We start from the raw sequence: 26131 nt of genomic DNA, 5'->3' as shown, positions 1-26131 counted from the left end.
TGTCTTCCATATTTACACTCTACAAAAAATTATAAAAAAATTATAGGTATAATTTTCAACCTTTGCAAGTTTGCATGGGCTAATGTAAAATAATACCCACAAACTGAACAATCAATAGTAAAAAAAAGAATAATAAGAAAAGATTGAATAAATGTCAACTCTTATTTTTTCCGGTAATCAAGAGAGAAGGGCAACGTTTGCAAATTTATTTTGAAGATCGGAGACCCGAGTCACAAACAGTTTATACTTTCCATTCAATGCCAAACAAATGCGTTTCGGTTATTCCAGCAAAACGAGAGAGTGCAAATGCATATAAAGGCATCAAAGAGGAGAGCCAAATCCACCGCCTCCAGGAGTATATATCTGAAGAATCTCACCGGCATCCACCTTCAAAGAGTTCTTCCCTCCGAGATACACCCTTCGCTTGTCTTTCTTGATCAGGTAATTAGCACCACGAGCACCATCCATGCCTCCTTTTAAGCCCCGAGGTGCATGCACTCTCCTTTCTGAAAGAATGCTGACCACAACAGGCTGCCGGAACTCTATTTCTCGAATCAGGCCATCACCCCCTCTGTGATATCCAGCACCTCCACTGTTTTCTCGGAGTCCAAACTTGTGAAGAAGGACAGGATACCGCTGCTCAAATATTTCTGGATCCGTCATCCTAGTGTTGGTCATGTGGCACTGAATTCCACTGGTTCCATCCCAAGTCGGTCCTGCACCACTCCCACCTCCAATGGTCTCATAGTAACCAAAAGTGTCATCGCCAAAGGTCAGGTTATTCATGCAACCCTGAGAGCAGGCGCATGCCTGGAATGCAGTTAGAATAACATCTGTTATTCTCTGAGAGGTAAGTACATTGCCACCAACTACGGCTGCCTTGTCACTTGGTGAAAGGAAGGAGCCTTCAGGAATATGAATTGTCACAGGAGCTAAGCAACCTTGATTCAGTGGTATGTCAACGTCCACCAAACAACGAAGGCAGTATATGACTGCTGCTGCGGTTACTGCTTGAGGAGCATTCCAGTTGCCATAAACTTCTGGGCTGGTACCTTCAAAGTCGAAATTAGCTTCGCCTTTTTCAGAGTCCATGCTGAGCTTCAGGTGGATTGCAGAACCATCATCCATATAATCTTCTTCTTCAACAACAACAGATCCCTTTTCTTGTTCCACTCTAGCTGCAACTGTTTTGAGCATCTCTCTCACAGCTGCTTCAGCATTTTTCTGTACAAAAGACATGTATGCTTGGACAGTCTCTAAACCATACTGATCAATGAGTTCCTTGATGAGAGCTATGCCTCTCTGGTTTGCTGCTACTTGGGCTCGAAGATCAGAAAGATTATCTTGAAGCCTGCGAGTTCCTAGGATTTTACTATTAGATTTGTCATCCCAACCAGGTGTTTGAAGCAGGTTAACAATTCCCTCTTCTTGGAAGATACCTCCTTCCACAAGTTTGAATGCCTTAATCGCGGCACCCTCTTCCCATATAGACTTTGAGAAGGGTGGCATACTTCCTGGAGTTATCCCACCAATTTCTGCATTGTGCCCTCTGCTGGCCACAAAGAAAACTAGCTTGCCATTGTCAAAAACAGGAGTTACCACGGTTATGTCAGGAAGATGGCTTCCGCCTGCACAAGGATGATTAGAGACAAGAACATCCCCTTCATAAAGGTTATCACCCCAGTAATTTAGTTGCCAACATACCGTGCTTGACATGGCCCCCAGATGAACTGGGACATGAGGGGCATTAGCAACAAGTCCTCCATCGGGGCCAAAAACAGCACAAGAAAAGTCCAGCCTCTCCTTTATATTTGTAGAGATTGAAGTTCTCTGGAGGGTTCGACCCATCTGTTCTGCAATACCCATGAACCGATGGTTGAAAATAGAGAGCTGCACAACATCTGCAACCTTCTCTGCTATATCTATGGCTGTTGGGGCTGAGTTGATCTCAATTCTTATATTACCGTATTTGGTGATCGTTGCCTTACAGTTTGGTTCCACTATAATCGTGCTGTTACCATTCATGATGATTGCAGGACCATGCAAGGTGTGCCCATATCCTAATTTCTCAAGCTTGAATAATGGAGTCTCCAGCCAGCCTTTGCCAAGGTAGATCTTGTAGGAACCTTCTGCTCGAGGAATACCCATAGATGGTTCCAGCTCCCTAGGCTTCAAGATGTTGGTGACTCCTATACCTCTAACCCTCACATCACATATGAGAATCTTCCTGTTCTGCAGCTTGAACCCATACTCTTTCTGGAACATTCTTTCAAATCGACCAGCATAATCAATCCCGTCTTCTCCCGTTGGCTGTTTGACCATGATGGCTGTATCAGTGCCCTCGTATCTCAAGTTGAGATATGTTTCTGTGTTTATGCTTTCATCTCCAAAACCTTGATCTCCGAGCTTTTGTCTCACTTGTGTTAATAGCACAGACTCTCTTCGAGAGACCTCAAGAAGACTACCAGGAGTATAGATAGAAGAATATGGCTCCTGTGCCTCCTCAACGACATCAGCCAAGCCCATTCCATAAGCACTCAAAATGCCACAGAACCTGTGGATAAGGACTTCAGACATGCCTAATGACCTGGCTATAGCACATGCATGCTGTGGACCTGCACCCCCAAAGCAAGCAAGCGCATGATTTCTTGTTTCATGACCTTTCATTTCTGTTAGCTGACGGATAGGCCGACACATTGTTTCATTTGCAACATTTACAAAGCCAAGAGCAATCTCTTCTATTGTCATATCCTTTGCTGATGAATCCTGGCTCTTTCTGTAAGAATTTATCTCAATAGATAGCTTTTCGAATTCTTTTCTGGTGGCTTCAACATCCAGAGGTTGATCCTCATTTGGTCCAAAGATGGATGGAAAATAGTCTGGAATAACGGTTCCTAATATCAAATTAGCATCAGTCACTGCTAATTCCCCACCTTTCCTGTAACAGACCGGACCAGGGTGTGCCCCAACTGATTCAGGTCCCACATGGAAGGAACCAAACTGGAACTTGAGCTTCGAACCACCACCTGCAGCCACAGTGTTTATGTCAAGCTGTGGTGCTTGAATTATGGCACCAGAGATTTGGGTCTCAAGTACTTGTTCGTAGGACCCATTGTAGCGACTCACATCTGTAGATGTGCCACCCATATCAAACCCAATAAGGGGTTTAGATGTTTCAAGCCCAAAGAGCGTTTGAGAGTAACCAACAACCCCTCCTGCAGGGCCAGACAGGACAGCTTTATGCCCAGAGAAACTTTGTTCCGGTGCAAGACCACCATCCGATTGCATAAATAAGACATTTACCCTTTCTGCCCCGCCTTCAAATCTAGACATAAACCCTGATAGGTACTCTTTGATAACGGGTGTCAGATAGGCATCCACAGTGGCTGTTAGACCTCGAGGCACGGCACGCACCATGGGAGTCAAAGCTGAAGATAAAGAGACATGCCTGAAACCCATACTCAGGGCTAAATTCTCAACCAAAATTTCATGATGAGGGTAGGTGTAGGAGTGCATCAACACAACAGCCAAACAATTGATTCCTTTGTCAAGTAGACGTTTCAGAGAAGGTCGTAACCCTTCTACGTCAATGGGCTTTGCCACCCTGAGGAGCTCCCCGGATATCCCCGAAATCGAAGCAGTAGCATTTTCTTTATCAATAACAAGCTCGATCCTCTCATCAACCTCTACAACTTCCTCATAGAGATTTGATGGTTTCGAAACAGTTAGGTCAAAGATATTTGGCCGTGCTTGGTTCCCAATCTGAAGTAAGTCTTTGAACCCACGGGTCACACAAAGAGCAATCCTTTCACCTTTCCGTTCTAGGAGAGCATTTGTGGCGACCGTGGTGCCCATTCGAATCCACTCAATCTTGTCAGTGGGAATCTTGGAAGACCGGGGAATCTTCTGGCCGCTGAACTCTTCCAGGATTCTGCGTACCCCTTCAATAGGAGCATCATCATAGTTCAAAGGATCTACTGATAAGAGTTTCATTACACAGCATTCTGATTGTCCAGGGACTTCAGCATAGATGTCCGTAAATGTTCCTCCTCTGTCGATGCAGAACCTGAACTTCTCCTCCTTGGTGCTTCCCATTCCTGTGCTGTCTTGTCTCAGAAGTTAAAGCACTGTGCCAAGTACTGTAAGATCCTAAGATTTCCGCATGACAGTATGAGATGATTTACTAAATTGGCTTCCACTGCCAAGTCTTTAGCTTCAAAACAAAAACAAAAAAAGAAAATCTAAAACAGACCAACCAATAACTCTCATGTATGCATTATTTTTTTCTCTTTGTACTTCCAACGAACACTCTGTTAGCGACAAGATCTGGTTTTTACATTAGACTCGTACGAATTAATAACTCGAAATCTTTTCGTCCAGGCAGATTGTTCCAATATTTTCAACTTGGAAGAAAGTGGATGAGCAACCAAAATCAATCCGTTTCCAAGGGTCAAAATTCATTCCACAAAAAGAAATCACACGTTCAACTCAATTTATTACCCGAAAATGCACGAGCACCAACCATTTCATTGAACTGTCGTCGATTACGTCAACGTTTCATGAACCAAAGTGGATCCGAATATAGAAACAATAAACACATGAACCCACAACGAAATCTTCTTAAGATATAATCGATCAAAAACGTTTCGGAAGACAAACGAGAACGAAACGAAACAACAGAAAAAGAAACAGAATGAACGAATTAAAGCTTGGGAAGGATGTAGTCGTTAAGCAAGAATGCTTACCAGGAAAACCGGGAGATGCACCCAAACGAGGCGGGGGGCGAAGGGGGCGAAAGGCGATAGATTTCCTTGGATAGCGTCGCTCGTGACTAAACCATTTTGGTTTTTAGGTCATCAAACAAAATGATTTCATGTGTGCAACTGAACCGGCCACCAAACCCATCGGGTTCGATCGGAGGTCGGAAGGCGGTGGCAACGGCCCAGGAGCCAGCTGGCGTACCAGCCTTGTGACTGGAAATTTGAGGTAGGGCTTGCCGGTGCAAGTCCTCGGTTACCTTCCGGTTTTGAATTGTGAATCGTGAATTTTTGCTTGCGGTCTGGAATTAATCTTGAATTGTGAAGCGGCGGTAAATTGGGGAAACAAAAAAGATATACTTTTGAAAGAAGGGGTGCAGAAATTCTAGTGGAGATCAGATCGCGAGCTTTTGTTTACAAAGAAGAAAAGTCCAATATGGATAGGTGAATCGCCCCCATCTGATGTAAGGGATGTGAAAGTAATATATATATATATATATATATATATATATATATATATATATATATATATATATTCTTTTGTAAAAGAAAACTTAATTGGTTGGGACTGAGGTGAAAGTGACAGAAGTGGACAGATAGCCGCCGCCATGCATTCATATGCAAGTGAGGTCAAATGTGCTATGACACTTATCTTTGGTGATGACATGGATACATGGAATTATTAATCTGCAGGCTCACCTAACAAGTACTCGGGATTTCATGTACTTCCCATCTAAATCACGTACACTACACGACATTTTAATCCATGCGGAACAGCTGATATTGCAACTCAAGTCAACATCCTTCTCGACGTTGGTATTGCAACTCAACCACGATAATGCAGCAGAAGTCGCGGGAGTCGATTCTTTTGCCTCCACGACATGCAATGAGGCCAATTTATTGGTCAAGAAATGCTGCAGATGAATAAAACATATAGTCTACATAACAGGAATACTGACTGAACATAGTTTATCTATCTTAAATCATGATCTTTCTACTTCTATAATGAGGTTAATAAATGTCATACAAATAGATGTCAACTTTTGGGAAAACATAGATTAAGTGGCTACTTCTACACAACAACATAGCTTGGACAAAATCCTTTCTAGAAACACTCTAATCCTTTCCTCTCGTTTCGACAGCTAACTCGATCGGATTGCAAATGAGAGCTTCTCTTTACAGTATCACAAAGTAAAAAATGGGCGAGATGCATTTCTTGTATATTAGCTGCAGGAGATGCACCATACTGACCAATGCGTCGACAGTGATGAAGGATCTACAATACTACGGCACTGCACGCTTCCTTTTTGATCTTTTCCCCCTCTTTGGTGCAGTGTATTCGGGAATTTTTTTGCTTTCAGCAGATGAATAAGCCTTGTCAGAGACTTTTCCCTGTCATTGGGTTAATGTTAGTTAGAGAGATCTCTACGACATTTAATAGCCAATTCTGCTGAAAATAGAACAAAAATCACTAGTCTTGCTCATCATATCATAAGGTAAAGATAGTGAATAATCTAATACTTGTCAATAAGTAAATAAGAACAGAATCTGTAACATAAATCATTCATCCCAAGGTAAAAGCAGGGAATAATCTAACATTTAGCTTAAAAGTAAAAAGTTATGGCAAGCTAGGAATAACCAACAAAATTTCTCAGATAGATGAAAACCGTTCACTTTATTTGACTTCATTATCATTCACAATTGCTTAGACATCACCTCGATGTTCTTGGTACTATATAGAGTGAAATGCATCTCAGAGAGTTGCTTTCACATCATTGTGATGTCCACCATACAGTAGAAGAGGCAGGAACAGAGGTAAGAAAAACTAACTTGCTTGGACCACAATGTTTCCATCTTTACCAAACTTCTATTTGCTCTCTTCAACTTGTCAAAACTTGCACATCCATCATTGCACCCAATTTTAGTGCCAATAATAGGATGTAAAATGACATATACCAATACTGAGTAAACAGAACTAGTTAATCATATTTAATTTTATTGATAAAGACTGCATTTTATTACTCCAAATAAGCACAGAAATATAAAGTGAATATACTAAAGGCTAAATGAAGCATAAGAGTATCGACAGACCTTATCATTGGACTCCCCATCTGATTCATCATCAGAAATTGATGTAGAAGCTGAAGTCTGCCCCTCAACCGCCAATGCTTTGTTGAACATTTTCCTATTTTCTTCTTCTTTCAATTGCTTCATCCTGCTTTTCAGGTACACATCAGAAACACGCTTCGTATTCCAAATATTTAGAGAGAATAATCTTATAAGTTGGAATAACAACCTTTCACCAGTCTGTACAGGCTGAGCAGTACGTTTTGCTCGTCCTGCACTAATGATTCCACCTGCATCCCCACTAACAGCAGGTTTTGCCCCACCTAATTTCCGTAACCATATCTGTTGAGCTGTACTTAGAATGTTGTTTGTGAACCTGAAAAAAGAAAGTTTACAATTAAAAAAAAAAAAAACCAACACTCTTAGATTATAAGCTAAAATTTTGAGAGATCCAAGTCAAATATTATGCATATTGTCCAACAATGCTACGCTGATTGAACATCATAGTAAGCAACATGTACACGAGGCTCCCACCAAAGCCGTGGGTTTGAAGAGGATACATATTGTTTAAGTCGCCTTATCTAACAACAATTGTTTTGAAAAAATAATGGAAATAGACCTATCAGATGGTGGCTTTAGATGAAGCAGCCACCTTCTAACCTCGCCTAGGGCCTTGCCATCCACCTATCAATCAGCACATGAGAGGACACCTAGGAGGTTGGGTAATGCTCTTAGGGTCTATTATTCTGGTCACTAATTAGTTTAACAGAAATTTCAGTGTAGGATTACTAATAACACATGAGCTAACCCATTATACAAGTGAAACTCAAGTTGTAGCTCTCACTTCTCACCTAGAGAGTATTGAACCATGATTTCCTCCAAATCAGCATTGAAAATTGGTTGATCAAACAACCATACAACACCTATGGAATTTGCGTGCAGTATGGTTGGATTTTGCAGAACGTTATAAGCCTATGATATACAATATGTTGTATCTTGTTTCCTGGCTTCAATTTAGTGCGGTATGGTTTCTTATAAGCTACCTTCAGTTTACTATTAGTGAATTTGATGGAAACTACAACAGTAGCACATACCAATTGCACTATGAAAGCAGTGATATAAGTGGCTTGTTTAAGAAGTGTAGAAAGTAATATCTTTGACCCAGTGGATAGAGATGATGTATTAGAACCATCATTCAAACAAAACATAAATCTCATAACCTCAGAAAGATATATTGGCACTAATGCAAGTGACACTAAGAGAGAATTATTATTATTCTCCAAATGAGCATAATGCTACTAATAGAACAAAACAATATTTACCTACCAGTAGATTGACAGTCCTGATGGAACGGAGAGTGAAAAGTAACCAATCATAACAGGAAGAAACTTGAAAACAAGAAGTGAATTCTTTGAAGCTGGATCATCTGTCTGCCATTAGATAATATAATCAGGTTAATAAAATAATTAACTGAAAAAATGGAAAGAGAAAAGGGGATTGAGGAGTGAAAAGTTGAGGAATGCAACAGACCTGAGGTGGCTTCATGATCTCCATAGAGACATATTGTGAAATAACAAGAAGAACAGGTAAAACTAGGTATGCTGCTGTGTCAGACCATCCTAAAGGCGGATGTCCATCCTACATAAAATATGACAAAAGAAAGCAACTTAGAATTAAAATCTAGCTGAAAGGTAAAATCCATTCTACTTAGAAAGTATAAAGAAACACGATGCACAATTATTACTAAGTGATAGTTGGTATAAACAACAACAACAGACCTTATTCTCAGTAATCAAATCTAAGCTTTCTACTTTCTTGAAAAAAAAAAACAACAACAAGCAAGCCATTATGCCCCAACAGTTGGTACAAAAACCTAGAAATTTTTAAATACTGCTGTAATTGAATTCGTGCTTGATCAGATTAAAATTGGTCAATGGCCATATGATTTCCGAGCAGCAAAGTTCTTGTAAAAGGTTGGACAAAAATTGAACACACAAATACATAATTTTGTCCTTGTATTTTTTGCTTAATAACACAATTAAGATTCTTCAATGACAAAATATAGCATACATGATTTAGTGAAGTTAAATATTCAGTACATTTTCTTTAAAGAATTTCTGAAGTAACATTTTTCACTAGAATGGTGTCTCATGAAGTCTACGCTTAGCTAGCAAGGCATGAAAATACACTAATAAACACTTTTTAAAAAATCATGAGATTATCTTCTTTTGATTGGAACTCTTAGTGTCTTTTGCTTAATGCATTTTAACAAAGAATCAACTCTTACGCTTAGTCTAAGCTTGATGCCTTTCATGGACATACCATAAGAAATCAGATCCAGGAAAGAACAAGCACGCATTACACATTCTAATGCAATGGTGTTAGAAAGATATGCTTAGTGACACAACATGCCAAGATATGCTAAGTGACACAAAATGATGTGCAAAGCATTGATGGACAAAAAGCAAATTGCCAACCCATATGGTGAACATGAAGGCTATAACAACAATCTGTAACAGAGCATACTAAATATGAATGTATCCACCATTATGACTGAAAATCTAATTACCACAAATGGTATGAGCCATGAAATGCCAGATCCATTTTGTCGAGCAGCAATTGTTGTTGGACCGCCCAACGAGGGGATCCAGAGAAAGCCTTCTGTTAGCAACCCCTTCAGATAAAAGATTTTGGCAAATACAGCAATTTGGGTTTTAAAGGCTACTTTGAACTTTCAGTCCAATCAGGACTGTCTTTCTAAATAATGAAATTAAATAATGAGTACCTCGTTAGCTACATTTGAAAGAGCTTGATACAGACCGATCCAAACAGGTATTGTAGCCAAAGTTGGGAAGCATCCTTTGGGCATCAATACAAAAAACTCAACACAATTGCTTAACATTTTAAGAGGAAAATAGCTAGAATAAGCACAATATTGCTTCCCCTAAAAAAGCAAAGTATGACCAGAAGTTTGAAGGAATGAATATATCAAATAATAGTTTCCAATCTCAGTAACTCAGAAAATATAAAATTAGAGACTTGTCAGACGATGTGAGATTTAGTGTCAAATCAAAAAGGAAAATTTCAAAGTTTTATGTGATAGGATGGCACCGGTCACATGTTTGGGCATCGATATAGTAGAATAGAGAAAACTAACAGACAAAATCTTACTGACGAGGAGGATGAAGAAGACATCCTTTACAAAGAAACAAATAAAGAATGGACTTTAAATTGCTGTGGAAATTTCTTGACAAATTTAAAACAAATGCAGAGAACACAAACGCATTATTTTTACTTACACAATGTCTAAAGTTCAGGAATACTACATAAATACATTTTCATGAGTATGCTTATAACACATGAATTTTACATATGCATGTCCCTAGGATAGGCATCTATGCAATATTCTGATCAAAGTTGGAGCAATAAAATCAAAATTTCAAAATTAGCAGTTTTGTGTGCAGTTTCCTAATCCAAACTTGGACATTAATTGTTTACCTAGTATATGTCATCAAAATATAGTCCAAGAATTGTATTAATAGTGATAACATAGTGGAAAACTTAAGTGATGCTCTTTACTAACAAGTTCCCTCATGCTAGTCACCAAAATAATTCATCTTAAAAATAAAATAGCAATTATAAATTATAAAAGCCTTCATTATTGGTAGGTTTATGAGAGCCCAAAGTCAAGTGAAGCACTTCCCATAGTATGATTTATTGACCATTTGAGGAACATATAGGTTATCTCTACATCAGTGGCCCTAAAGAGATTCCAGGCCCCCTCTTTAACTTCACAATCTAAGTGGTAAGCACCTTCACCCATATATGGAGAGGAATAAGTAAATGAACATGATGAAGAAAAAATATCTCGGACGTAAACTAACCTGCCAATGGATTCACCCCAGCTTGCCTATATAAACGAGAAGTCTCAAGCTGTATTCTTTCCTAATGAGAAAAAAAAATCACTATAAAAGTCATGAAGTGGCCAAAGAAATTGGCAACTGCAGAAGTCAGAAGGTTGAAAATAAGATCTGCATCCTCAAAATAACAAAATGGAGCAAAATTAGCTATATTAGTGGCTCGATGTCAGGATACACACATTAGTACTGAATTAAACATAAGATAATCTACATTCTTTACCAATGTTTCTATGACGAAATATAAACCTTTGCTTTGTTTGATCGAAAGCCTAAGAGAAGCATGAAAGAAAACATTGTTACAAATGCCCAGAAGGATCACCAGTCAACTAAGAAGATGACATGAAGATTTTCTTTTCTTTTTCACTAAATAAATAAGTTCTTCATGACAGAAATCATTTCTTGAGAATGTAGAGCAAACCTGGTTGCCCTTATATCTCTCCTGAATTGCCTTGATCTTTGGCTGTAGATTCTGCATAGCTAAAGTTGATTCAACCTATAGAATGAGCAGTGACTGTAAGAATATATATACTTAGTGACAAAAAGGTATAAAATAGGCTGTAAATATGGATGACTAAGTGACAAAAGGCAAGTACAGCAAAGATATAAAATTCGTAGATCCACAAAGATATAAAATTCGTAGATCAACTAAGTGATAAGACACAAGTAGAGGAGCAGAGATATAAAATAGGTAAAGCAATTTATTAGTGGTTTAGACTCCAAAGATGCTTTCATAATTCATCTAGCTAGATATCTGCTTATCAGATGTTCTAGGGAGGCACTAGTGTGGCAAAACAAACATAAATCAGTAGTTAAGGAAAATTATCAAATGGTAGACACACAAGCAGAGAACTGCAGGAACAAATAGACCAATAATAACAAGAAACCCTTTCTCTTTTTGTACTGCAGGAGTACAATTATTTACCTGCTGCTTTGTCAAAGGAAAGGTCAGCACTTTCACGATTACAGTGAGTAGGATAATTGCAAAACCATAAGCATATGGTACATGTATAGCTGTAAAGACATCCTTGAGCACCTGTACCCAACAAAGTTATCAAGTTAGTCTTCTACTCAATGATGTAAATTTAAAGATGTAAATATCCTTTCACCTACAATTTTCTCCGGTCAGTAAATGAGGCTATACAACAGAATACCAAAGGGGCACCTACTAGAGAAAGGATGGAAAGCGTCTAATGAAACAACTGGAAACAGAATCTTCAATAAGGGAATTTATCTAAATCCCAAAATACATTAATATAAGTGAACACCTTTGTCTTAAATACCACGAGCAGCTAAAAGACCATAGTTAGATTATGTTGTTATATAAAGCCTAAAAGAAGTTGATGTCACTTGAAGTTTTACAAAATACATAGATAAGAGATGTAATCAAGTGTGACATGCCTACAAGGTCAAACAAAGTATAAACATATGAAATTGCAGATGCAGGATAATTATTAATCCGTGCAGATTGAAACCAAAACCTATCCAGCAAATCAGAAGAATTCAAAATCATATTTATCTAGTTCAGAGTCATTTTAAAAGATTTTACTTAATTCAACTGAATAGATGCAATCATGTTTAAGGAATTCCACCAGAATGGATCACATGAGCACAAAATTTCGAATATATTATAGAAAAACAAAATTAAACAATAGTGAAAAATGAATTTGAAAGATTCGATAAGACAAAGACCAATATCTAGGTTCAATTAAAGTTCCCTCTCCCCACAACGAAATTGGCCTTCAGAAAACAGCAACCAGTACAAGAAATCTCCAAGCTCCCAGGTAATGGAAACATTGAAAGTAAAAAAGCACCTTAAGAACCACTTCCATAGCATCCGAAATGAACCCAAACCATCCCCCGTTCTTCTGAACCACAGTGGAAGCATCAGTTGCTGGAGCAGTGGCATCCGCGAGCGTGTACAAGAGACTTTCCATCCTCGAAACAATCCCATGGAGATGGGCCAAAGAATCGGCGCCGTGAAGGGGTGGAATGTCCTGGAAGCTCATCCTGACCCGCGTCCCCAACTTCCGGGGTCTGTAAACAGGAACCCCGAATCGGCCACCGCGGGGAAGGGGAGGGAGCGGCGCGGCGAGGATGGAGGAACGGAAAGATACCAGGGTTTTCGCCATCTACGAAGGTTTCCTTGCGGTGAGATGGGATTAGGGTCTCATAGGGGGAGTGGAAGTGGGTTCCTTGAGGACGGGGAACGGATGAGGAAGCGTGGAAGTGGTGGAGGTGACGGGATATTCCGAATGGAGGGAGAAAGCGCTCGTTGAGTGGATTCCAAAGGCCGTGTAGTGTCCGTTAGAGTTGACGGGATATTCCGTTTGTTGGGATTGCTGGCCATCGATTGGCGAGTGAGAACGCGCCGCGTGGAATGCGTCGGTCGTTAGTAAACGTATTTAGGTTTTTTAGCAGATGAGTCGACCCGGCTAAAATTTTGCTTAATTTATTTTCAAGTTCATATATTCTTTTAAATAACCGATGAAGACGAGATTCGATGTTACGATATATTATGAAAGTCTAACGGTATAGTATCAAAATCCATAAATTACTGTTACATATAGAATAATTATTAAATTATCGATAACTTTATTTAGAAGTTCAAAATTTTTAATGGACATAAAATATTTATCTTTTATATTTTTTGATATATATATATATATATATTAGTCAATATTAATTTATTATATTAGTCAATTAATTGATTAATACTGGATTCATTCGTGCTTAGATCGATATATATTAGTCAATATTGATATATTATGTGTTGATATCATCTCTTGTTAGAGCTATTTGGATGGACCAAATAACTCGAAACAAGAATGATTCACGTACCGATTCACGTCCGAACAAATATGCATCGAAAGTTTCGTAACATCATTAATTGGTTTGAATTAAAAATATTATAATACTTAAATGAAATTAGTATTATCTAACAGTGGAATAACAACTAACTAACAAATATTAAAGACAATGGTATAAAATTCTGTAAAAAATATATATGTGAAGATTAAGTTTAGAGGGATAATTACAAAAAATGACTTATATTGGGAGTACATAAATTTATTTGCTAGTTTTATTTTGATATATAACATATACCCAACGTCCGCAACCTCGTAGTGTACATGGTCCGATACCTCTTCAAAAAATTATCCAGATCAGCTGTTTTGCTCAAGACGTCGAACAGATATACCAAGTTGGTTATTGGATAAAATCTTTGGGCCCACGGCTCTTAGGGCCTTTAACAACCTGCGAGAATCGTCTACTCGTGTTTGCGAGCTCGGCCAAGACACACGAGCTGCACCCATGTTGAGGCAGTTATCTCATCGCTGCCGAGCCTCGTCTCTTAACGGTTCCAACGGCGTTCCCGTGGCGAGTTCCACCTGAAGACCTGCTCTCCGCGCCTCACCACCGTCTATTTCCGCCCTCGTACCGTTGCCTCGTCGCTCTCTCTCTTCCTTCACCTACTCTTCCTTTTCTCATCGTCCCTCCCATCTTTCACTGTTTCTGCCCTCTCTTCTTTTCTCCGTTCTACACCACTCATCTTTCGGGGTCTTTGAGGAATGGATGAGGAATACGATGTCATTGTGCTCGGGACTGGGCTCAAGGAGTGCATTCTAAGTGGCCTTCTCTCTGTCGATGGCCTCAAGGTCCGGTTTGCAACAGAGTACATTCATTCCGATCAAAGAAAAGCTAGGGTTTGCTGTATGATCTAACATAACGTTATTATGTCTTCGATCGACAAGTTACTAGGTCTTCCGTTAAGATTTTTCCCCCTAATTTTCGATTGAACATTTCTCGGTAGGATTAGAAAGAAGGAGAGACATATCTGCTTAACTATACGGTTTGGGTCTTCTTGAAACCTTATTTAATAGCCATAAATCTAAGCAAGGATTAACAGTTGCTCATTTTGTCTTGTCTTCCATTTTGTCTTTTCGCGTTTGGCGATTTCTTTCATTATCGTAAATTCGCATAAATATTCATCTGATTTTTTATATTTTTCTCTGCAATTACCAACGCATACAACATTAGCGAAGTGCTATTTTGTTTTACTTATAGAAATTAACACTCCAATATCAGTGTGTTTTTCTATTTCAAGCTTTTCTTCAAGAATAGCAGAGTTTTTTTATCTCTAATATATCCGAAATTTCCACCCTGTAGAGTATCGGTGTTACTCTCTTGCTTTTGAACATAGATCCCAATTACACTTGTTTAAATGGACTGTTCTAAACACTGATGCGACAAACATTCGCAAGATAGCATAGTAATTTAAACTAATGTGACTGATGTTTCTCCAAAATGGTGACACAGGTCCTTCATATGGACAGGAACGACTATTATGGGGGGGAATCGACATCTCTTAGTCTTGTACAGGTGATTGGTTTTCATTTTATCAAAGATCTTTTGCTTGATAAAATGCACACCTGGCATTTTTTCCCCACAAAATGGGACATTGTAATACATTCTCTAAGTTTATCTTTGATGTATTATAGCTCTGGAAGAGATTCAGAAGCAATGATAAACCTCCAGAATTATTGGGTTCAAGCAGGGAGTACAATGTGGATATGATCCCTAAGGTCTGGTCTTTGTAATTCAAAATTTGTACTCTAATATTGAGACCATATATCTAAAAGTCATTCGTCCAGCATATTTTTATATTTTTTATTATCGTAATATCATTCACCATGATTCATTAAAATACCTGACACATTAACTTGTTGAGCTCAAACCACTAATCCAAAATGTTTGAACCTGGGTTAATAATTGTGCATCTATCATATCCTTATAAGCTAATTCAAGTTTTTACCCACCTAAGATGTGAATCTGAATTTCTCGGGGATGCTACATAATTATTCTCATGGTTGAAGCTCTCAAGTTCAGCTCAAAATGGCCTTCTTGTTTCCATGTTCTCCATCAAATGAAACATTTACATCTTTCCTATGAAAATTGTAATACTTGGAAGATTTTGTTGTGCTTGCTACCATACGTGATGAGATAATGTTTCTGCTCCAATAAAAAGTACTGAAATCTCTATATAGATGAGGTGTCAAGGAACTACTGATTTATCATACTATGTCATATATAATGCTTATTTCTATATATAATGCTTATTTTGATTTGGCAAAAGATTTCAAATTATTAGTTTTTACCTTTCAGTTCATGATGGCAAATGGTACTCTCGTTCGTGTTCTTATCCGCACTGGGGTTACTAAGTACTTGAACTTCAAAGCAGTTGATGGTAGTTTTGTCTATAACAATGGAAAGGTATTACCACTAAATTCTCATCACACTCTTCTTACTCTAATTCTTCTATCTAAGTTGACATAATTATGTTTCGTTAATGTAAATTAGCACTTTGCCTCATCTCTTGTGCTATCAGATCTACAAAGTGCCAGCTACTGATGTTGAAGCTCTGAAATCTACATTAATGGGACTCTTTGAGAAACGCCGTGCTAGAAAGTTCTTCATTTATGTACAAGATTACGAAGATGATGAACCAAAATCTCATGAAGGGCTGGATCTCAACAAAGTTACAACTAGAGATGTCATTTCGTATGCATTTAATTTGCTCCCTTTTTTCTTGGCTTTTTACCAATCTAGAGTATATGCCAGAACAAGTCAAATTCATATCTACTGCAGCTTAGATCTTTCCATTTATTCTCTATCATGTTTATTTACCTAAAGTATCACCGAATTGTTTGATGAACTTTGGCATGCTTGGCACTAATACTTGTGAGATAGACATGACCATTTTGTTTCACTTTTTTCTCTTGTAGACATACATCTTTGATATCCTTTCTATATTTAGTCTCTCCTTTGGTGGGACACTGATCAATATGAGAAATAATAACTCCTATTGCTACTTTAGCTTTTGCACTGACCCCATAAGTCAATATATCTATCATATGACATTAATAATTAAACATCCTTTTTATGCTGCAGCAAATATGGGTTGGAGGATAATACAGTCGATTTCATTGGGCATGCATTGGCGCTTCATAGAGATGATAGCTACTTGGATGAGCCTGCAATTTATACTGTAAAGAGAATGAAGGTAAAAGCAGAGTTTATCATCTGTTTTGGTCACCAAATACATGGTATTTTTTTCCTTTAGAACTTCAAAATCTGTTATCAGAACATTGCATACTTCTTGATCACAACAAATACAACTTATCAGGCCATTGAAGGTTTTATATATCACTATATACAACTTATGTTATTTCCTTTGTCATTTTCGTCCTTTATCACTAAGTCCACTCCTGAGATATACATCTTGGTTAAAATTTGTACGAAACTTCTGAAATGATATTTCTTATCATGATCTCCATGACAATTCTTATTAATGGTTTCCAATGCTCTATGTTTCTAAGGGGGTGTCTTAGATTTGTAGTTGCAAATTTTATTTTTCATGAATCTGATCATGAAGTAAGAGAAGCTCTCATCATCTTGGCACTTAATTTATGCAGCTATATGCTGAATCATTGGCTCGCTTTCAAGGAGGTTCTCCTTATATCTATCCACTGTATGGGCTGGGAGAGCTTCCTCAGGTCAGCTTCTCATTTCTTGTTGTGACAGTTAGTGATGACGAATTCTGGTAAACTGAAGCATACTGAAACTTCTTTGTAGGGTTTTGCTCGTCTAAGTGCTGTCTACGGTGGCACCTACATGCTCAACAAACCAGAATGCAAGGTGATAACAAGTGAATTACTAGACACCTTAAGTATAATCGCATACACCTTGAGCCATGCTTCTTTAAGTTGATTAAAAAGGTCAACAAAACTGTCAGATCACTAAATGTATCTGCTAAACCTGAAGAAAACAGAAAATCTGAAGTCAACTTGTGAGATATTAAAAGTATCAGACTTTGCTAGATAACCTTTTTATCAATCATTGCAGGTAGAGTTTGACACTGATGGAAAAGCCTATGGTGTGACAACAGAGGGAGAAACCGCCAAATGCAAAAAAGTAGTCTGTGATCCTTCCTACTTGCCTGATAAGGTATGCTTCTCAGCTTCCTTGTGTTCTACTCATCTAGAGAACCTTCATCTTCCAACTTGGAATATGTTACAGGTCAAGAAGGTTGGAAGAGTTGCACGAGCTATATGCATAATGAGTCATCCAATACCAAATACCAATGATTCACACTCGGTGCAGATCATTCTACCCCAGAAACAACTAGGACGCAGATCCGATATGTGGGTCTTTTTTTCTTTTGTTGAAGCTTTCTGCAAACACTTCGATGTGGAAACAGAAAAAAGATCTTGAAAATGGTAGCAAGCATAATTAAAATACTGTGAGGACATAGTTTCATTATATCAATGGTAATTAGGAACTATTAATTGCTTGTTGAGGGTTCAAATTTTGGTGACAATTAAAGCTTCTAAGTTTCACTGCTATCTAATGTTAGATGACTTCAACATAAAATGAGGTTAATGGGGTTAAGAAAATGCTTATTATCTGCAAGAAGCCTTCATGGATGTATACTGATCTCTTTTGCTGTCAGCAGGTATGTCTTTTGTTGCTCTTATGCTCACAATGTTGCTCCCAAGGGAAAGTACATTGCTTTTGTTTCAACTGAAGCTGAAACTGACCATCCTGAGACAGAGTTGAAGCCCGGGATTGATCTACTTGGTCCTGTAGATGAGACCTTTTTTGATATTTATGATAGATATGAACCTGCCAACCACGATGAACAGGACAACTGCTTCATATCCACTGTATGTTTAAAGCTAATTTTTGTCATTTTTGTGAAGGGAACGTAAATCTTTTCTGGTTAATTCAGTTCATGTATTTCTTTGCAGAGTTATGATGCAACAACACATTTTGAGTCAACAGTTCAAGATGTTATCTCCATGTACAAGAAGATCACTGGCAAGGTAATCCACCAATCATTTGAAAGTATCCATTACATATATGCATAATTTGTTTGTGTCTAGGCTTTGCTACTACACATTTCCAAGTAGTCATTGGAGTATTTCGTTGGCCAATTGTCATAAGCTTTATATGGGTTTTAATCTAACAACAGAAATAGATTGCTAGTGTTGATCGATTTGTTTGTTCCATGCCACAGGAGCTTGATCTATCAGTGGATCTCAGTGCTGCCAGTGCTGCTGGTGAAGATGCTTAATTTTCTTTATTTCTATGACCAAATAAAAGAATATGTAGACTGATAATTTATTTCTGTATGTTTTTTTGTCTATGTACCTGCAAGAAATTACATTGTTTACTTCTTTATTAGTGCATGCAAATGGGCTAAAAGAATTATTAACTTGGTGTTGCAAAGATATTATGGTTCTGCTAAAATTTTGTGTTCTATAATTGATTTCTTTTGCTAATGGTAAAGGTTGAAGACAAGATTTGGACACAAGATTTTACCATAAATCATCAAAGTCTTTATTAGCTAGTCAAAAACATATCAGATGAGGTTTTAGACGCTCAACCTTTGATAATAACTTTTGATCAAATAAAAACAAATTAATAATAAAAAATTTAATATAAAAAGTAAAAAATTTAATAAAAATAATTGTGCTTAATCAAATAAAAATATAATAATAATAATAATAATAATAATAATAATAATAATAATAATGGAAACTATTGACATCCAAATTGTGTTATTAGGTGTTGCTTAATAAACTAATTAATTAGAAATAATAAAGAAGAAGAAAAAAAAACCAATTGCATGTCATAATGGGTCGGTTGGTCTTACGCTATATTGGGTTTGTGGGGTCGGCCCATCAAGAACAAGTAGACGAAGCGGCATAACAAGGCCATAACGGCCAGCAAAATGCTTACCGTCGCTGCTCGAGATCCGTCTGCAGGCCATCTGGTTGAGTCATTTCCTCGAACAGCTTCGGCGCGCTTGTAAGAGCGGAGCCAATGAATACCAAAAAGTTGGCTCTCACATTCGCGGACAGATGTCGGGTTGGTCCTCGCCTCGCCGATCTCTCTTTGGGCAGCCGTTGTTTTGGGATGTTCTCACGATGTGCTATCTATCTTGCAGAACATCTTGGCGGCGAACTGGCAAGCACACCTGAATACCATCAAAGCCGACGCGAAAGGAAGGTATAGTAGATGTTGTTCCACTGCGTCCTGATGTGCAGATTCATGCCGTTTGACTTCGTTTCTTGAACGGATGACTGATGGTTGGTCTCGTCTTGTCGTCGATTGCTGCAATAGCAAGGACGATATATACTCGTCCAAGGTTCACTACATGATCATGCAGGGCAAGCCGTACCTCTGGGTGCAAGAAGGCGACATACACAACATGGTATGCAATCTTTTATGAACCCTTAGCAGTCCCCGGTAGCGATAGTAACTGATTTGATCTTTTGCATTAGGGTTTCTTTTCTTGTCTTGTGTGTTATATGTTATCATCTGCTAAATGATAGGTCAAGTTGGTGATGCATGCATGAAATGACAGAGGTTAATTTAGAATGTTGATCTTGTTCTTGAGAACTGTTACATTCTTTTTGCAGAACACTATAATCGATGAACGTGCTTCTCTTTCTGTGAGCAGCATCATTCCAGGTCCTCTCATGGGCTTGCTTAGATCTGTTAAGAAGGTTAGCTCAGCTCCTATTTAACTTGTTCTAAAATTTTATTTGCAGTCTTTTGGTCATTCCTTTATGATAGATATGAAATGATGTACTCACTAATTCACTATCCGGGTGCGAGTCATTACCATTTGATAAGGGCCTAAGTTAATGTGCTTTGTTCCGTCATTTCTACCAACACCAAGCTGTAAATCCTGAATGTTTCTGGAGTTTAAGCCAAGAGCCAAATGAATGTTGGTGATTATAACTGGTTTCATCTCCGTAGTACACAACCTATATGCCTGTCAAACTCATAACATATAAATATTGCTTTTTATCATGAATGCCTGCAAAAACTAACCCTTTACTAAATCTTCTATTGCTTCCTTACTTATTGTTTTAGTGTAGAATCCCTAAAGGTTATCTTTGGATTATATCAAAATTTGCATTATAAGGGGCCTTAAAATGATACATAGAATCTGGTTGTCTTTCTGACCTTGTTGTTTACTACAGTTTCCAGCTCGAGTTGCTTTGGCAGGTGATATCAGACTTCTTAAAGACGATAAGGTAATTCTGCCTTCTGTCAAAATTTTCTAGTTGTCTAGTTGACATCTATTACATAAACATATCATCTGTGAAAACCTTCCTCTGATCCATTGAGTCACCGTTGTGGCACTTCCGCATTTACTTACATTATCATGATGGCTAGCAGTAGAGTTCAACTTCGATGCAACTTTCTGTTGACTCCAGGTCCAGGTTGTCACAGAAAGCCTAGCAGAATCTGTTGTATCGGAACATGAAACAGTTGACCAAGCTAGTTATGCAGTTTCAGCCATAATAAGTTCTGCCACTACCAGTTGCAGATCGAGAATCGAGAATCTCGATTGGATACTGAAGGAAAGTAGCAACTACAATGTTTATAAATTCAATATCAGGTATAGTATACATATTTTGGATAGATGGTCTTAGTTTGCTTTTGTTGTATTAGTCATATAGATCTTTTACATTTTAAAAAATTCTTATCCATTTTAGAAAAATTTTCCATCATATGAAGAAGCACTTTGTTTAACCTTCTGCGCTTAGAATTCTAATATATTCTGATTCTCAAGAGGGACTTGAAAATAGATTGGTGCTTATGAGGCACATGGAGATCTAAGTTTTGACTGTCTTTTTTTTCAATTTGTCCCTTTGCATAGATGTTGCTTTGATAATTGGACAGTCAAGAACAAGGAGTAGAGACTAGTAAAGGTTCATAAGATGGTTTTGGTTACAAATAGAAGACACGACTACTGTATATATCACATAGACATTGAACATTTGGAGCCTTAAGTATCCTTTCTAGTCTTACGTACTCCACCACTGTTATAAGTGATGCAACTTATGCATCTAGATTGTCCTGTTTTGAGCATTTTAAAAGTGCCCATGGTCTGTCTTTGCATAATTTGCATCATGAAAATGAACATACTTCCTACTATTTTGCTTGTGCCTAATTTATCTGTAGCAATGGGAGTTTTGGAGGACTGTTAAACTTAAAATTTTCAAGTTGAATATTTTTATGGCATGTCAGACTGCGAAATTGCGTGTCCACATTCCATTTTATTTACAATTTTTCATGACTAGACATTTTACACTATAGAAAAAGGGGCACATTTTCTTTCACCATTATAACTGTTTTCATACTTTGCTACTTTGAAATGTTTTATGAAGCTGTTAATAGTGATCTAAGGTCTTCGTTTTTCACATTTCTGCTATAACTGAAGTCAAAATTTCAACTTTCCTAGAGGTAGATATCACTTGTCAGCATAATTGCTTAAGCATGGGATCTATGCAAACTATCTCTTAGTTCTTGTTTCAGGTGATACCCACCTGCAAAGTAAGATAGAAATTCTAAATCTGCGCGACAAATAGTTGCACACTCAGGCACTTATTCCCATTACAAACTTTTTGGTTGCAGATCATGCTCTTATGTTGATGGCAGTGGTGGCACTCATGATGTTGAACCAAATGAGGTTAAGGCACCTGAAGCAGATCTCTTAAGTAAGACTTATGCCTGCAGATTCATGCTTTGAATTCCTTTTACACAATTTTTGTCCCTTGATTACTTGAGAAACATTGCTTTATGATGCAACCAATGGTGTTCCTCTTGCACAAAGCTGCTATTATTTTACCATGCAGTTCTCTCGAAGCATGCTTTATTTGCCTTTAACTAAATCCCCTTTGTATTCTTGTCTAGTGCCATTTTCTGAACAGCTAGTTGATGGAATCAACCAAAGTCAAATAAGACGCAGAGCACTGATGCTATTCTGTCTTGAGTATTATAAAGTAACTGCAAGAGTAAGTCATGGATCTTAGTGGACTTTAATTATCAAGCATTGCACCACATATTTTATATGGTCAAGCTATTTCACATTTAGAAACAGAAGAAAGTACCATAATAATTCATTTTGGATGTCAGTACAAATTTCATGTCATCATTTATGCGGCTGCTGGACTTTGTATAACTTTCTTGTGATAATAATGGATATGTAGATAACATGCTATGACCATATCTAGTATTAGCATCAAAATTTAGTTAATAATAAAGCTAGATCTCCAAAAAGATTAGTCTTTTTTTTCTCTCTCCCTCTATGTTTGTTCTTTTCACTTTTTGTTTAGATATGCCAGTCATTCTTATCCTAATATCTGCTTTTTTATTCTTAACTTCGAATTTGATTGTATTCTCAAGCATCTCAATAAATGAAATTTTCTTTGTAGTTTTATGAATAATAATTATTTTGGTTTGTGGTCTAATGCATTTTGATTGGAAGAGTCTACCTCGTAGAGTTTGGTATCACTATTAGAGTGTCGTGAAATTGACTTTTCACTTTTACAACGTAGTTACCAGTGTAAAGGATCACTTCTTACTTTTGGAGATCAATCTAGTTGGAAGTACCAATCAACTATCTTAGTTGGGAAATAACCTTTTCTTCATATATATATATATATATATATATATATATATATATATACCCTTAGTTTTGATAAATTCTCACATAGCGCTCTTTTTTTCATAAATGATCATTTTGCCCTTGTGCTTTCGCCTTCGTTGTTGGCCGCTTCCATGGGCGAGCCGTTAGCTGCCTATACCACGAGCGAGGATGAGGGTGAGGCATTGCTAGTCACCTGTGCCATGGGCAAGGATGGCGAGTGTGAAACGCACGGAGGTAGGGTGTGTCTGATAGGGCAAAGGGGAGGTAAGGTGGCGGTGCAAGGAGATAAGGGTGGCAGTGCAAGGCAGAGGCTAAGGTAGGGCTAAAATGATCTTTTTTAAGTAAGAAGTGAGTGCTCTACAGGAATTTCTCAAAACTTTATATATATATACACACACACACACACAACAGCAACAACAATAACAACAATACTTATGACCATTCCTGCATTAATAATCTTCACTTGTGCCTTCTATTCTTGCCAATATATATTTAAGCACCATGGTCGGAATGGAGGATCATCTCGGGCTACAAGGTGACATGAATAATGTGATTAGCGGTAGTTTCTAAAACATTGTGCATGTCAACTGAGAACAGTATGCAAGAAGCAGAATGAACAACAACGTAGGTCAAGATCTGAAGTACTTCTTGAGTTTACCATGATTGGTGGATGATCTTATAGACAACACTTTTATTTTATAAGTTCCTGACGAGATGCATACTGGCACAAAATTTCTTGATGAGCTTGTTCATGAGTTACCAAAAAAGATTTAAAAAGCAGAAAAAAAAAGGATGCACCTGAACTAAACCAGGCTTCTATTGTTGGTAACAGAAGATTATGCTAGTAGGTTGAGTGTCAAGATGAATGTATAAATATCTAATGTAGATGTTGGATTGTTTTAGTGCCTTTCCTAATGGTTAATGATCGTACCCTTCATATCAATCAGTTGTGATCATAAAGTCCATAATATCTTTACCAATTTTTTTGGTAAAAAAAAGTGCACATCTGACAAGGTTTCCTACTAAATGGGTGTGGCAAATACTGTTTTATATAACTGATCAAGATCAGGGTATATGAAGCCATGATCAACTGCACTTACATGCTTATGAACAGATATTTGACTAGTGAAAGTTCCATTCATTTGTCCAGCAAGCAGAAATGAATTGACTTTAGACAATAAAGAAGGATTTGGACATCAAACTAGACAATAATGGCCTAATGTTGCCATGGAGTTTTCTCAACATCAAACTAATTGAATTCTATAAGTTTGTGCATTTTGTTGCTTACTGAAAAGAAGTTTATGCAAACCTCCTTTACTATGCTACACAGAAGACTCGGATTCGTATGTTGCTGATTTGCTGATTCTTCACTTTCTATTTCTTGAAGGATGCTTTACTGCTTTCTGTTGACCACAATGGATTTGATGTCCTCGCCAAGGTCCTTGAAACAGTGAATAACAGTACCTCAAATCAGCAGTATCATTGGAAGGAGTTCAGATTCAACTTTAAAGAAAAAGCACAAGATGTCGAATCTTTCTGCCGCAAGCTGGTTGAGTTGGAGGAGGAAGCTCTTGAAAGGGTTAAAAGTTACAGCGGTCTAGGTTGAATCCTACACTATCATGAAGCTGGTGATCTCTGTTGGCTAATCATCACAGTTTCCCTGGTTCCTTGAAAAGCTTTAAGCTTTAAACTTTAACCGGAAGCACAACTTTCTTTGTTGATAAAAAGGAAGAATTACCAGATGACTACTGGTGGCCATCAAAGTTGAGATGTTGCAAGAAAGTTACTGCCACCAAAAGATGATAATTATGTTGGTAGCTGGAAAGGACCACATGTACGCTGGAAGCAATACAATGTTTGCATCTTTTGTCACTCTCATTTATTCGGTCTCGTCATGTGCAACAATCTGAATATTGAATAATTGGAACCAATTAGAATGTTTATCATTGTCAAGCTGATCAAACTAATTCAACCGTCTTCTTGTGAGATGAATTTTGCTGGTAGTTGCTACTTTATACCACCAAAGCATGCATTGCGAAGACTAGCAGTTTAGTTATCATCATCCACCAACCATCATATGCTCCACACATATGGAAAGCGATTGAAAACATTAGACTAAAGCATGTTGCTCTTAGAAGTACATCAAGTGAATCAAGACCAACAACTGGGGCAATTTTTAAGACTAGATAATTCATCCAGATCTCTAAATATATGGAGGCATTACTAGGATAAATATAAGATTGCCATAACTTTATTCAAATTCTACTTGCATCCAAAATATACTAAAAGAAAACAAGAAAGAACCAATAAAACCAGTGCTAATCTCGACTTGTGGAGTTTATAGATGAGTTGAGACATCCAATCTAGATTAATCAGATAGTCGAATCATCGAACAGATGGACATTTTGCCAAGACATTTTGCCAAGAGGTAGAAATGGTGTGACAGAAACCACATTGAAACAGATCGAACGACCACGGATCGCCATCGTAGTGGACACAGGAAACAAATCCTAAACAATCACCACAGACATCACCAGATCGGAATTATAGTCGACAGAAACTAAACCCTATACGCATTGAAATCAACGCTTCGAAGCTAACAAGAAACCAGATGCATTAGGAAATAAAAGACCACAACCAACCTGGATCCTGGCATTTCGTCATCACGCCACCGATGGACATATCTAGAGCAGCGAAAACAAGTCGGGGACGGGAAGACTCACCAAAAGACAGTGCTGATTGGGGGGGTTCATGGCGACCTGGTTCGAAGTGGCGATGGTGACTGTCGGTGAAGGCGACATAGGAGGGGTGGTGCGGTTCCCCTGGTTGTTGGTGATGATCTCGATCCGATCATGCCGCCACACGCCGACCCAGATCGA

At 37.9% G+C, this 26131-nt stretch overlaps 4 protein-coding genes across 4 annotated transcripts; 2 read left to right on the top strand and 2 right to left on the bottom strand.

Moving 5' to 3' along the window:
• Positions 1 to 143: 143 nt before the first annotated feature.
• On the bottom strand, positions 144 to 5123 carry LOC135622466 (5-oxoprolinase 1-like). Its single transcript, XM_065124344.1, has 2 exons — positions 4746 to 5123; positions 144 to 4213 (listed from the first exon to the last, which is right to left on the bottom strand). Exon 2 carries the CDS (start codon positions 4093 to 4095, stop codon positions 322 to 324), a length of 3774 nt encoding a protein of 1257 aa, XP_064980416.1. The 5' UTR covers positions 4096 to 4213; positions 4746 to 5123; the 3' UTR covers positions 144 to 321.
• Positions 5124 to 5725: 602 nt separating this feature from the next.
• LOC135622465 (inner membrane protein PPF-1, chloroplastic-like) lies at positions 5726 to 13006 on the bottom strand. Its single transcript, XM_065124343.1, has 11 exons — positions 12556 to 13006; positions 11667 to 11777; positions 11163 to 11237; positions 10709 to 10769; positions 9610 to 9683; positions 9394 to 9498; positions 8355 to 8462; positions 8151 to 8254; positions 7054 to 7200; positions 6849 to 6972; positions 5726 to 6149 (listed from the first exon to the last, which is right to left on the bottom strand). The coding sequence occupies exons 1-11, from the start codon at positions 12871 to 12873 to the stop codon at positions 6042 to 6044; spliced, it is 1335 nt and encodes a 444-aa protein (XP_064980415.1). The 5' UTR covers positions 12874 to 13006; the 3' UTR covers positions 5726 to 6041.
• Positions 13007 to 14095: 1089 nt separating this feature from the next.
• Positions 14096 to 19016, top strand: LOC135622463 (guanosine nucleotide diphosphate dissociation inhibitor At5g09550-like). Its single transcript, XM_065124341.1, has 13 exons — positions 14096 to 14397; positions 15059 to 15121; positions 15241 to 15324; positions 15905 to 16012; positions 16128 to 16300; positions 16691 to 16802; positions 17215 to 17295; positions 17375 to 17437; positions 17645 to 17746; positions 17819 to 17943; positions 18255 to 18465; positions 18550 to 18624; positions 18819 to 19016. The coding sequence occupies exons 1-13, from the start codon at positions 14311 to 14313 to the stop codon at positions 18873 to 18875; spliced, it is 1341 nt and encodes a 446-aa protein (XP_064980413.1). The 5' UTR covers positions 14096 to 14310; the 3' UTR covers positions 18876 to 19016.
• A 496-nt stretch (positions 19017 to 19512) lies between these two features.
• On the top strand, positions 19513 to 25001 carry LOC135622464 (uncharacterized). The gene is made up of 9 exons (XM_065124342.1): positions 19513 to 19672; positions 19752 to 19813; positions 19928 to 20018; positions 20227 to 20313; positions 20797 to 20850; positions 21034 to 21218; positions 22238 to 22320; positions 22517 to 22617; positions 24640 to 25001. The coding sequence occupies exons 1-9, from the start codon at positions 19628 to 19630 to the stop codon at positions 24856 to 24858; spliced, it is 927 nt and encodes a 308-aa protein (XP_064980414.1). The 5' UTR covers positions 19513 to 19627; the 3' UTR covers positions 24859 to 25001.
• The last annotated feature ends 1130 nt before the right edge of the window (positions 25002 to 26131 follow it).

This window comes from Musa acuminata, chromosome BXJ2-9 (assembly GCF_036884655.1).
Source record: "Musa acuminata AAA Group cultivar baxijiao chromosome BXJ2-9, Cavendish_Baxijiao_AAA, whole genome shotgun sequence".
Lineage (NCBI taxonomy): Eukaryota > Viridiplantae > Streptophyta > Magnoliopsida > Zingiberales > Musaceae > Musa > Musa acuminata.
This window is presented reverse-complemented; position numbering and strand designations above follow the sequence as displayed.